Below are 13,941 nucleotides of genomic sequence, written 5' to 3' on the forward strand. Positions count from 1 at the left end.
ATACCACCTGAATATCGTTGTACGATGTGGACAATCATCATCAGTGCAAGAGTCATTTCTTCTAAGCACTGGTCTATGGTTAAACCACGCACGAAATTATACCGCAAAACTGTCCTTATCTCATTTTGTGACCATGATGCCATCGCAAGCACTTTACACTCTCACTACTAATGAATAACTGAGCCCATCGACTTGGCGCGGCGGCTACTATGCACGTATGAACATGTCTCAACATGCAGCAACAAGCAGCTTCCTGTGATTCATTGTTGCGTCATATTGCAAAACTTTCCTAGTACCCTTTGTAGTAAAAATAATCAAAATTAAAAATACAGAATAGATAAGCAGCATCGTAACCTACTTATCTAGTTTGATTTTGTAGTTTCATGAATGAAATTAGCATTTGACACCTCTACAATATTGCGTCATGTAGTTTTCTGCAATTACTTTAATTTTGGTATAATAGTGTTTAATTTTTTAAAAAATAAATATTTTATTACACCATGGTTAATTTAAAATTTAGTTTGGTCATATTTTATGTTATAACTTAAAAAAGTAATTGTTTCTTTCAGGACAAATGTTTACAAGGTGTTAATACTGCTATCATAACAATATCTTACTGTTTTCATTTGCATTTATTTTTTGTCTTTCATTATTTTTTTATTTATTTTTATTTATTTTTTTTTCCTTTTGCAAAATGATTGTGAATGCATTTTGCAATAAAGTTCAGAATTTTATCATTAAACTCTTATTTAGGAAAATCTGCATAAATTAAATAAATAAAAACAAGAAGGTAATTTAGTTTGAATATATCAAAGTTTGACTCAGTGTACTTTTTCTTTGGCTAGAGTCTTATCTTGCCCAATCTTATCATGAATATTTGCTGTACTTATCTCAGAAGATTTTCCTGCTCAAAAATTGATTTACACACCTCTGAACAGATAAATGTGTATAAAGTAATATCAGTAATAAAGTGAGAGCATTTTTAAATATTATTTATATATGTGAAGTTATATGAAGGTATCCAACAGTTATATTGGATACATTCATATAACTGTTGGCACTTTGTATTTTTATATCTAATGTATCTAATTACAGAATTTTTCATATATTTTCAGGTAACAAGCACATCACAGTTATCCCTTTCCCAGGATCTGAATTTTACAGTTGGTGATCAGGACCTGCAAATCTTGCTCTCACAAAAGGACATTGCAAGTACGTTAGCTGAGGACTTACTAGCACAATTTGCTGGAGAAGTCATTACTTCACGAGTGCCAGATCAAAGTAGATCATCTCCAGTTACTTCTAATTCCTGCCAAAGGGATTCCGTTATATCTATAAGAAGACCTTCTAGTGAAGTAAAGTGTTCTGTTTCATCATCATTATCAACAGTCAGTACCAGTCATCATCTGTTGGGTGAGGGATCTAGGAGTATAATATTTCCAGGTTCCATTAGAGACCAAGATAAAACAGACAGTGTTCATAGGCAGAGTCCAAATATGGTTAAATTAGATTCCAATGTAAAAAGTGTACATAAAACAGAAAGTGATACTCAATCAATATTTCAGGATTCACAAAAATTGCTAATGAGTGAACTGAAAGTCAATACAGTGTCCATTCCTACTGTTCATCAGAGTGGTAATAGTGGAAGCACAGATAAGTCAGATCACTCTAATCTTTTAAGTCCTACATCGTTATCTATCAATATGAGTTCCTCTCAACTTCTTACAGCATGTAAAGGACTTGGAAAAAATGGAGTTTCCAATACTAGTATAATGGTAGAGCTTTGTCCACCACCTGCTCCACCTGATCCACCTTATCCACCACTGCCAAAAGACAAACTTTTGCCTCCTACTCCCAGTGTTTTTGTAAGAAATAGTCTTAATTTTTAATCATTCTATTAATGTGCACATTTTATCATATTTTATTTTGTGTATTTATATATGCTTATTGGCTAGGCTTGACAAATACAGTTGCCACGGTGTCTAAGAAATCCAACTTTACAGCTAGTATTTTACTAATTATTCTGCCTGCTATGAGGTTGAACTGCCAATTTTTTTGTTTCCAATTACCGATGTAACTTTGCAAGGATTGGCACAACTTTCAACAAAGGTACATTACAATGGACACTTAGTACAGACTATCGGCGGCATTATTTTATGGAATAAATTATATTGGCTGAAACAATGTGAAGTATAGTAGTCCGACAAAATCATATCTGACTGATTAGGATAGTGCAAAAAAAGTTATCTGGTATTTTCTCAATTAGTACTTTATTCACCAGCAGTACAGAAAACTTGATCTATTTTAATTGCTCAGGGAGAAAATAAATATTCCAAATTCGTTTTGGGAAAACATATTTATCTATAAACGAGTTTACTTATGCATGAAGCCGACTGGGCTAGCCGGGTGAGTAAAGTGCCTGCCTGGCAACCCAAAGGTTGCGGGTTCGATTCCTGCCTCAGGCTTGGATCAAAGTACTGCAAAAACCTTGGGAGGTGCATTATGGCCACAGAAGCCTATGCGCCAACAACTACCAAAAAAAAAAAAAAAAACTTATGCATGAGTTAATGTACAAACACACAACACAACACACATCATTTATACAACCAAGGTAGTTTTAATGCATTGTTTTAATTCGTATATCTCATTGCGAACACCTTCACAGCAAATTTCCATGGTATCACACTACCTCGAATAAGTAATGATTCACCTATGGAGAAGACTATTGTTACTTATACTCGTGGGTGGGTGGGCAGAGGTACCCTGGTGTTGCAATAGTGACAACCCAGTTATGAAGTATAACTCCACAATATGAGAGATGCCTGATGATGAGCAATGGTTTTGTCTAAAAGACATTTCTTGTTGGCTAAAGCCTTAAGCTCCTTCATGCTCTGAGGTTTTAGCCAACAAGAAATGTCTTTAGACTAAACCATTGCTCACCATCAGGCATCCCTCATATTGTGGAGTTATACTTCATAACTGGGTTTTCACTATTGCAACACCAGGATACCTGCCCACCCAACGATGAGAAGCCAATAAGCTTTGAAAAAGTGCTGTCTGGGTGGTGGTATCAGCCGGGAATAAGTAACAATAGTCTTCTCCATAGGTAAAGTGTTGCTTATTCCAGGTAGTGCAATACTCTGGCAATTCATTGTGAAAGTATTCACAATATGAGATTTAATTAAAACAATGCATTAAAATTACCTTGGTAGTTATAAATGATGTGTGTGCATTAACCCATGCATAAGTAAGCTCCTTTGTACTCTGAGGCTTTAGCCAACAAATGTCTTTGAGATATTTATCTATATATACTATTACGACCGTCAGTGTCGATCCACTGGTGATATTCTGGCTTATGTTACCCATTTATGGACTAATTCAATGGAAAGGTTCGATGAAACACAAGTAGTTGCTCTTGACATCTCAAAGGCTTTTGATCGTGTTTGGCATAAAGGTCTTCTAAACAAGCTTCCATCTTATGGTTTGCCAACTGTTTTTTGTAATTGGTTATCCAGTTTTCTCTCTGATCGCTCACTGAGGGTGATGGTTGATGGCTCTCTGTCTTCTAACTTCTCCACTAATGCCGGTGTCCCCCAAGGTTCAGTTCTTTCCCCCACTCTTTTCCTCTTGTATATTAATGACCTTCTTCCATTGACTGGAAATCCTATCCATAGTTTTGCCAATGATAACACATTGCATTCAACTTTCCATTTTGAGAAACCTTGTCCCGCTCAATCAGCTTCAACTTCTCGAAAATCTGCTACCAATTCCTTAAATACCGATCTTCAGGTAATTCTCCAGTGGGGCAAAGACAACTTAGTTGATTTCAACCCTTCTAAAACTCAGTCTTGTCTTATATCTCGCAAAAAGGATTCTTCTGCTCCTATGCTTATCTTTAGTGACACTCCGATTTCTAGGCAAAATGATATATCTCTTTTGGGGATTACACTGACTTCTAATCTCTCTTGGCACAAGCACATTACAAATATTGCTTCCTCTGCATCTAAAAAACTTGGTTTTCTCTTTCGCTCTCGGCGTTACTTTTCTTCCAAACAGCTGCTCACTCTGTATAAATCGCAAATCCGCCCTGCCATGGAATATTGTTCCCACATCTGGGGTGGTGCCCCGAAAACCTCTCTCAGGCTTCTTGATTCCATTCAGAAGAGGGCAGTTAGGTTAATTAATGATTCATCTCTAACAGAGTCTCTCCACTCGCTGTCTCATAGATGCACTGTTTCTGCTGCATGCCTCTTCTACAGATACTTCCATGGGCACTGTTCTTCTGAATTAGCTTCTATAATTCCCGCTCTCTCTTTCAAAACAGTTCGACCACGTGCCGCCACCAGCCAACATCCATTTACTGTCCAACTTCAAACCCACAGAACCAACTTTTCATCTTCCTCATTTATTCATTCAGCTGCCATTTTCTGGAACAACCTTCCTTCATACGTATTTCCTGAAAATTACAATCTACAGAAGTTCAAGTCCAATGTCAACAAATATCTTCTTTCATCTTCTCAATCTCCAACCCAAGCATGGTACTAAGTACTATAGGTTCTAATACCTCTCGTGTTTGGGGTTCACATAAAAAAAAAAAAAAAATTATCTTTTGAGCTTTGTTCATATGCATGATGGATGTGAGTCAGGTCTTCATAACTCAGAGTGATCTGATTATTTCTCATTTCTTGTTGCTTCAGTATGCCGATAATAATTCACATATATATTTATATCATTTATAATTAATTTAATATTTTGATCAAAGTAAAAATTAATTATGGTCGAAAATTTACGAGCTTTTAATTTTCACAATTTAATTATGAGCACACTATCGAGTATCATACATTATATGAATGTAATGCTACCAAGCAAATTTCGATAATTTCACCGCATTGCGTGACTCAGGTGTACTGTATAATTGTATGTCATCCCCTTCCCAGCTGGCAACTAACTTTTGGTAGTTTTGGTAGTTGGCACCATGGTCTTCAACAAATTTGTCGAGACCTTGTAGTCAATGTAAACTTCTGTGACTTTTTAATTGTTTTTGCAAAATGTTAAGTTGAAGAAAATGAATGATGAAAAGTTAAATCAATTTATTGGTTGATTAGTGTAAAAATTTTATATTCTTAGGCTAACTATCATTCTGTTCTACATATCAGGTTAATTTTAACCCTTTTTAAAATTGTACAGGAAGTTATAACACATTAAAGTATTAGTTGAAATAGCAGGAGAAAAAACAAATGTTTTGTAGGAATAGTTGTACATTTTTAATTGATTGTTAACATTAATGAGACAGTTCTTTACTCTGTAAGAAAGAAAACTTCAATTTCACCACTTAATTTGGTAATTGGAAGAGATTTTTATTATTTACCAAGGAAATAATTTAATCTTTATCAGGTGATAAGTATTTTTGTTTTCAGTTTAAAGTTAATATTATCATATAATAATCTCCTGAAGTTACGTTGTGATTGCAAATGTGCCGTGTTATATTTACATGCTATATTTTGCAAATCTTTCCCTTGTTTCTTAGAAGGGTATAAAATTTATTTCTTGTAAATCAAATGTAGTTTTATTTTTAAAATATTCTGATAAAGAGAATTGTGTTTTTGTTACCAGCAAGAATAAACTTTGCATTAGTGGTCAGTTTCCCTCGGTGATGATGCACCAGTTATAACATGTTATAACTTCAAGCCAGGAGATTCACAAAAGGTTAATCTGCCATATATTTAATATGTGAGACACATGGCACTTGTTTGAGGATTTGTTCTCTCATATAGCAGGTGATCACTAGTAACAGTTCCCTAAAATGCCTTAAACTTAATTAGGAGCAAAAGTTTTAGGTCTTCTCTCAGCACCTTCAATGGAAAAATAATATTTATAAAGGACTAGTTGCATGCTAAATAACATAATATTATCTATGGAATAGTATCAAAATATGACATTGAACATTGGTTTAACAGTGAAAAATGCAAGGTACTGCATTTTGGAGGCAATAGTGAAGAGCTGATATAGCAGTTTAATATCTTTAAGTTCTGCAAGTTCTAGAATAACATATCAAATTGGGTGGTACGAAACTCTGGGTATCAAGGAAGAAAAGATCTGGGGGATAATTGTGTTGACTGTGCAGTGTAGACAGGCTGCCAGGGAACCATTTTCAGCAAAAAAAAAGTACTTTACCTGGATATATTACAAAAAAAGAGGCAATCAAACAAACAATCCTTGCAGCTGAATTTTAAGAACAGCACTTAACAGTTTCTAACTCAGTTAGGCTATGTTCTGACCTGCAGGAGTCTGTGAACAGCCCGTAAGAATTCTTTGAAGCTTGCAGTTGAATTCAGCTTGATTTCATTGGCAAGAGAAGTTATTAGATTAAAGAAACTGCTCTCTGATGTATTTCAAGTTTAAAACTGGAAATATGAAATGTAAACTTATCTTTTTGCCACTAGACAACAATTCACAACAATTTTTGCACTAGAATCCCTCCAGTGAAGAGCTGATAGCAGTTTATAATATCTTAAAGTTCTGCAAGTTTATACTGACTCCAAACTATAGCTGCTTGTAGAAGATCCTGTGGTAGAACATAGGTCCTCTTTTAGTGAGATACTTAATGAAATTCCTTTGTACTTCTTCCAGCCGGTGTTTCAGGTGTGGAGATTCCAAAGAGGAGAGAAAAATTCAATGATACCTAATACCAGAGACTTGAAAAGAAGAATGGAGAAATGTTGATTCCTGAAATTGTTTGTTTGTCCTTTAATAAATCCAACCTGATGCCTCACTTAACAAACTCCATTTCTGATTTGATTATCAAATTTACAGTTACTCACAAACAAAACCCCAAGAGTCATATGAGCTGGACACATTGATCATGGGTAAGATCCTTAGATTGATCACAGGAGGCATAGAGTATAATTAATTATTACTCTTCGATGTGGGCTAGAAGTGAGTTCAGTCATATATTAGTGTGGGGATCACTCTTCCTTCTTATCTTCTTATATGCTATTGAAAAGGAATGCAGGATTTTATATCAAAATTTGCATATGATGTCCTGATCAAGATTAGTGGTTAACTACCATCACTAAACAGTGCTTCTTCGTAAATACTTAAAGTTCTTGGTTGTTTTTATACTGCAAAATGTAAGTGTTATGAGTGGGAAATAGCAAAACTTCCAGCACCCTGAAATAACTTTTACACTTAATGAATTAAAAACGGTAGAGAAAGAAAGGGTTTTGAAGGTTACAATACAAATGAAGTTCTCTGTGGATTACAAATATGCAACGAGGTAGTGTTCTTCCTGTTCTCATTAAAAGGTTAGGCAAACTTGCACTGAGGTTTCAAGGAAGCATTGGAAAATGGTTTTATGTTAAACCTAGAATGAGACCAGGATATAGCTCATTACCACCTCTTATTATAATTTTCACAGCTGTTAAAAAAAAAAAAAACTGATATTTAATGTAGGAGATGTAAGAATTGGACCATCATCATATACATATGAAATAGTGACTTTCAAGTTTTCATTAGCGACTTTCAATAGTTACTTTAAATAGTAACTTTCAAGATCTTCATCCTGGCACTGGTCACATGTCACCACTCAGGTAATTTGTGACAGTTTTCTTTTTTTTTTTTTAAAGTTATTTTGAAAATGCAGCCTGGTCCCCCATTTCTTTTTTTTTCTTTTTTTCCTGCATTCATTTTTGCGAGGTCTCTGGCACGTCACATATGACCCTCCTATTTTTCAATTGAGTTGAATGTGATTGCCATTCTGGTTCTCAAGGAAGTGCACCAGTTATGCCCAACTCTAAATAAAATGAAACTTATAAATAAAGTAGTTTCATCCATTGGAGGAATATTTTAGTTCTTTCCAGAATAATTATCTAAAAATATGTGTGAATTCTGGAAAGGGTTTCTTTTTGCTGCAGTCATCCATGTAATTATTTTTCTGAAGAGCTTCAGTTGAAGCCTGTTTTTTTTTTTTTTTTTAAGAACCCAACTTTTTTTTAATTCAACAGAATTTGAATATTTTGAATTATGAAAATATTTCTGAATATATGTTGGAGTCTGTAGGCTTCTGCTAAGTGGATATCAAACAGAATACTAAATGGGAAAAAATCTTGTGAGCATAATTTTAAAATTTTGTATACTTAACGGTTCATTGATTTTATCAAGTTTAAAACACACACACACACACACACAGCACTCATGTACATGCATACTAAGCAGAAATATGTATGTGTGCATAATTTTGAATTAGCATTAGCAAAGGCACATGATACAAGAAAGAAAGCTTATATAGCATCAGCCAAAAAAAAAACACACCCCCTTCTCATTTCACCCATTCACTTGTTCCAAATGTTTGTCCACTTATGCCTTGAATCTGTTTAAGCTATAGACTTCTACAATGACAGATGGAAGTTTGTTCCAGCAATCAACCACCTGCTGGCTAAAGGCAAACTTCCACACATCTATCCTATGCCTTTCCTCAATTTGAATTTATTCCCTCTCAATTGATTATTCTGAACAAGAGGAAGAATCCCATCAGCATTGAGCATTCTCAAGCCATTCAAGGCTTTTTACACCTCAGTCAGATCACCTTGCAGGTGCCTGGTCTCTAGACACTGTAATTTTCAGAACTTAAGCCTTTCTTCATAAGAGCACCCCTTTGTTCCATTCACTAATCCTGTTTCCTTTCTCTGTACTCGTTCCAACAGCTCTACATCCTTCTTAAAATGAGGTCTCCAGGCCTGTATACAGTACTCAAGGTGTGGCCTGACCATTGCCTTATACAAGGGGATAATCACCTCCTTATCCCTGCTAGAAAAATTCCTGTATATCATTGACAAGACACCATTAGCTACTCTTGCAGGATTGTCCACACTGCTCAGTGAACTTCATATCTGACTGCACAATTACCCCTAGATCTTTTCACTTTCCACTTCCCTGAGTGTAGTACCACAAAGTTGGTATATGTTTCTCTTGAGTTATTGTTACCCATATACAGTACTTTGCATTTGTCAATGTTAAACTTCAGTTGCCACTTTTCAGCCCATTTCCCAACTTATCTAGATCCAGTTGGAGTAGCATACTGTCTTTACTGTTGTTAACAACCCTGCCAACCTTTGTATCATCTGCAAACTTGGACATTAAGCCTGATATACCTTCATCAATACCATCGATGAATACACAAAACAACAATGGGCCCTGCACCGAACCCTGGGGAACTCCAGTAATAACATTTGTCCATGAAGAGCATGTGTCCACTGATTACCACTCTGTCTTCTCCCACTCAACCATCCCTTTATCCATAGCAGCAATTTGCCCTTAATGCCATACTGCTCCAATTTGTACAGTAGTCTTCCATGTGCAACAGTATCAAAAGCATTTCTAAGATCCAAATGTATGATATCAAAATTTATTATTTGCATCCAGTTCCTTTTTGACTACATCATAGTATCCAATCAAATTGGTCAGACAAGACTTCCCCCTTGACAAACCCATGCTGTGTCCAAGCTATAACTGAAGTCTTGTCTAGATGATCCTGCAATGCTTCTTTAACCAGTGCCTCCATTAATTTTTCCGGAGCAGAAGTTAAACTAACAGGTCTGTAATTACCCATCTCCCCCTTTGATCCTCCTTTGTGAATTTGGATCAATTTGCATATTTCCAGTCCATGGGTACCTCCCCTGAGTCCAAGGAAGCTCTCATAATTATGGCTAAGGGTTTGCTTACTTCCTTTGCTGCCTTCTTTAATATAACTGGATAGATTCCATGCATCCCAGGTGCCTTTCTTATGTTTAACTTCAACAATTTCACACACTTAATGATTTTATCAACTCTAAATCAATTGCCCAATAGTTTCCTTTTTTTTTTTTATGACTATAGCTTCTTTTGTTGTCACTTTCACAGTCTTCCAGCACAGAAAGTGGCACCCTGAAGGGTTCCACATAAGCAGTCGGTCTGCACTTTGACATTTCAACGTCACTGCAGATCCCTAGGTTGACAACTAGTGATGCAGTCAGCAAATGGAAGTAGACTGGTGCTGAAGCCATGTGTACTAATCGTGTCACAAGCCTTCAGTGAGACGATTATTGCACATGTCAGCACCACTACAGTACACAGATGCTGCACAATATAGGTTATTATGGCCACGATGCTCTTAATCCAAATGCTGTCTAGCTTGGCGTGTCTTTCCATTCTTGGGTCGAAGACCAATGGAAAACTGCTTTGGTGTGACAAGTCACGATGTGAGAAAACTACCTGCCAGACTGTATTGTCCTGACAGTGAAGTTCGACTCAGGCAGTGGTTTGCGGCAGCTTTACACGATTTGACTTGGGAACATTGGTCGGTCTGGACAAAACCATGAATGCTGAGATCTCTCTAGACATCTTGGACAATAAGTCATTGCTTAAATCATGGTAACACATTGAAGACTGCCTGTACCTATATCAGAAGGTACAGGGCTTCGTGTACTACACTGATCCATGTCATACTGCTTGGGTTGTGATGGACTGGTTTGAGAAAATGAGCTGGCCCAGAGCCCTTATACCTTAATCCTATAAAGAACCTCTAGGATGAATTGGATTGTTGGATGCATGTGAGGTAAGACTGCTCCAAAATAAACAGCTGAACTGGTGGTTACTTTGAAGGTTGAATTGGGGAAAATATTGGAGGATGTTTACAAACAACTGGTGGAGAATGTTACGAAAATGAAAATAACCCAATCTTGACTAATTTTATGCTTCTGAACACAAAAATTACATTAAACCTTGTTGATTGGCTCTTGTTTTTGAATTACAGCCGTAGTTGATAATGTAGAGTATTAGTGAGTTACTCTACATTATCAACTACGGCTCTCGGCAAAATGCATGGCAACACCACAGTTTCAGTACCACCACTCCCTTATCACATGAACAGCAATCATCACTTCGCTCTGCATCACAAGTTGTTGCTTTGAATGCATCTTCAACTCTGTTGCATTAATACTCGACTACGACTAGGTACTTGATTTGTTTTCTGTGAGCGTCCTACTTTTTGAAGAGTATTTGTGTCGTGCAAGATTAATATGCCCTGTAATTGTGTGAATAGTTCGGATGACTTCTGTTACATATGTGGAGAATTCACGTTAGTTTCAAGAAGGCATCCCTTAACTCAAGCCATAAAAAAGGCCTACTTCTTGTGCTTTGGGTGTAAAGTAGGCAACCAGGACAAGAACTGGGCTCCACAAAAATGCTACACTATCTGTTCATCAAAACTCAACGTGTGGGTGAATTGAAAAGGGTGTTTTATGCCTTTTGCAGTGCCCATGGAGAGGGTCAACAAATCACGTCACATTTACTTCTGTATGATGCTTCCTATTATAAAAGGGATGACAATATATTTGGATTTATATATGACATCAAATATATTTGATATCATATATTTGGATTTCAGGAAAGCTTTTGACACTGTTGCGCATGGAAGACTATTGTACAAATTGGAGCAGAATGGTATTAAGGTTAAGTTGCTACAATGGATAAAAGGATGGTTAAGTGGGAGAAGACAGAGGGTGATAATCAATGCATGCTGCTCTTCGCGGACTAATGTTATTAGTGGAGTCCCACAGGGTTCGGTGTTGGGTCCACTATTGTTTTGTATATTTATCAATGATATTGATGAAGGTATATCAGGCTTAATGTCGAAGTTTGCAGATGATACAAAGGTTGGCAGGGTTGTTAATGACAGTAATGGCAGTGTGCTACTGCAACAGGATCTAGATAATTTGGGCAGATGGGCTAAGAAGTGGCAACTGAAGTTTAACCTTAACAAACGCAAAGTACTGCATATGGGTAGAAGTAACCCGAGAGAAAAGTACCAACTGTGTGGTACTACACTTCAGGTGGTAGAAAATGAAAAAGACCTGGGAATAATTGTGCAGTTAGATATGAAGTTTTCTGAGCAATGCAGACAGGCTGCCAAGGCAGGTCATGGGGTTTTGTCAATGATATATAGGAATTTTGCTATCAGGGAAATGGAGGTGATTGTCCCTCTGTCAGGCAATGGTCAGGCCACGCTTTGATTACTGCGTACAGGTCTTGGAGGCCTCATTTTAGGAAGGATGTAGATTTACTTGAGCGTGTACAGAGAAGGGCAACAAGATTGGTGAGGGGAATGAAGGGATCCTCTTACCAAGAGAGGCTTCTGCAAATTGCAGTGGCTGGAGACTAAGCACCGGAGGGGTGATCTGATTGAGGTGTATAAGGCCTTGGATGGGTTGAGCACGCTGAATTCTGATGGGATCCTTCCACTTGTTCAGATTACGAACCTAAGGGGGCATAAATTCAAATTAAGAAAAGACAGATGTAGAATAGATGTGCGGAAATTTTCCTTTAGCCAGCGGGTGGTTAATTGCTGGAACAAACTTCCATCTGTCGTTGTGGAAGTTGATAGGTTGAATAAATTTAAGGAGAAACTGGTCAGGCATTTTGAGGGAATGGTGTGTGTTTTTTTTTTTTTTTTGGCTGATGCTGCATAAACTCATACACTTGCTTTCTTGCATCACATGCCACTACTACTACTACTACTTCTTCTAAGGTTAACCTTTAAAGCTGTGTTATTACACAATGGAAATACGCTGCCTTCAAATACCTCTTGCATATGCCGTCTACAAAAAAGAAACATGGGGAACATCCTCTTTGGTGTACACTATAAGAAGTATGATTGGCAGATAAGTTGTGATTTAAAGGTAATTGCCATTTTATTAGGACTACAAAAGGGTTACACAAGTATTATTGCTCTCTCTGTGAGTGAGATAGTTGTGCCAAGGATATGTATTACGAGAAAAGGAGTTTGCCTCAGTGAAAATCATTAACAGCTGGAATGAAGAATGTAGCATTTGAACCGCTGGTAGATCCAGATAGTTTTGTTTCCACCACTCCACATAAAACTGGGGCTCGCGAAAAATTTCATGAAGGCTTTGGAGTGAACAGCCTGCATTCACATACTTGCAAGAGAAATTCCCAAGACTTAATATAGAGAAGATTAAGGCAAGCATTTTCTTTGTCCACAAATAAGGCAATGTTTCAAAGACGAACAGTTCAGATGTGTCACTTTAGTGATAGTGAGAAATCAGCTTGGAAAGCCTTTTTGAATGATTTTCTAGGAAATGTTAAAGCAGGTAAATACAGACAGCTTGTGGAAGATCTTATTACTTACGAAAAACTGAGGTTGCAACATGTCATTGAAAATTCATTTCTTGCACTCGCACCTGGATTTCTTTCTGCCAAACTGGGGTGCTGTCAGTGATGGAACAAAGATACAAAAGCAAATGGAATACCACCACGTTAGCCAATTATTGTGGATGGTGAAAAGGGATGCTTCTGAAGCTGAATATAAAGCGAAAAGGTCCCGTATTTGATACAGATAATATCGTAGCTATATCTTATTGCGCTATATCAATAAAAAAATTGATATAGCGCAATAAAAAAATACCTTGTAATAAATATAAAAAACTACTTTTTTCTAAAAACATGAGCCAGTCTGCCATTTTAAGATATTTCCATGTTTAGCACCCCAAAATCTATAAAGTAAACTTACTTTCACGCCCATAAGAAGATATGACCAAAGATTTGTTGTTCAGTGTTATTAATAAAGGTTATTTGTAAATATGCAGGTGTGCATAGTTAATGGCAGGGTAGTATATAAGGAGAAATAGACGCAGAGTTTTAAATTTCAAGTTTAAAAATTTTCTGCCCAGGTAAATTAGAGACCTGTTAGTATTCTGCTTATATTTTATATTTTTTTATGTTTAATTTTTTCCTCGCTTTCAATCAAAAGTGAATTTTTTTTTTTTTTTTTTTTATGTGCAGGGTTTTAAATAATATATGCAAAGCAGAATTTTTAAATATTTAATTTCCTTATTAAAAAATAAAAATTTTGATGCATTAAGTATAGAAGTCTATTAAAAGAAGATT

The 13,941-nt window shown here is 36.4% G+C and overlaps 1 protein-coding gene across 5 annotated transcripts in view; it reads left to right on the top strand.

The window, feature by feature from the left end:
• The window catches only part of Utx (Utx histone demethylase), a 758,689-nt gene that overhangs the window by 613,776 nt on the left and 130,972 nt on the right, over nucleotides 1–13,941 (top strand). For all 5 annotated transcript variants that reach the window (XM_090377749.1, XM_090377755.1, XM_090377761.1 and 2 more), the window contains one exon: nucleotides 1,116–1,865. In XM_090377749.1, coding sequence (XP_090233875.1) covers nucleotides 1,116–1,865 — 750 coding nt within the window. The remainder of the gene's footprint in view (nucleotides 1–1,115; nucleotides 1,866–13,941) is intronic.

The sequence above is a fragment of the Mastigoproctus giganteus genome, chromosome 1 (assembly GCF_048544385.1).
Source record: "Mastigoproctus giganteus isolate SK-2022 chromosome 1, ASM4854438v1, whole genome shotgun sequence".
NCBI lineage: Eukaryota > Metazoa > Arthropoda > Arachnida > Uropygi > Thelyphonidae > Mastigoproctus > Mastigoproctus giganteus.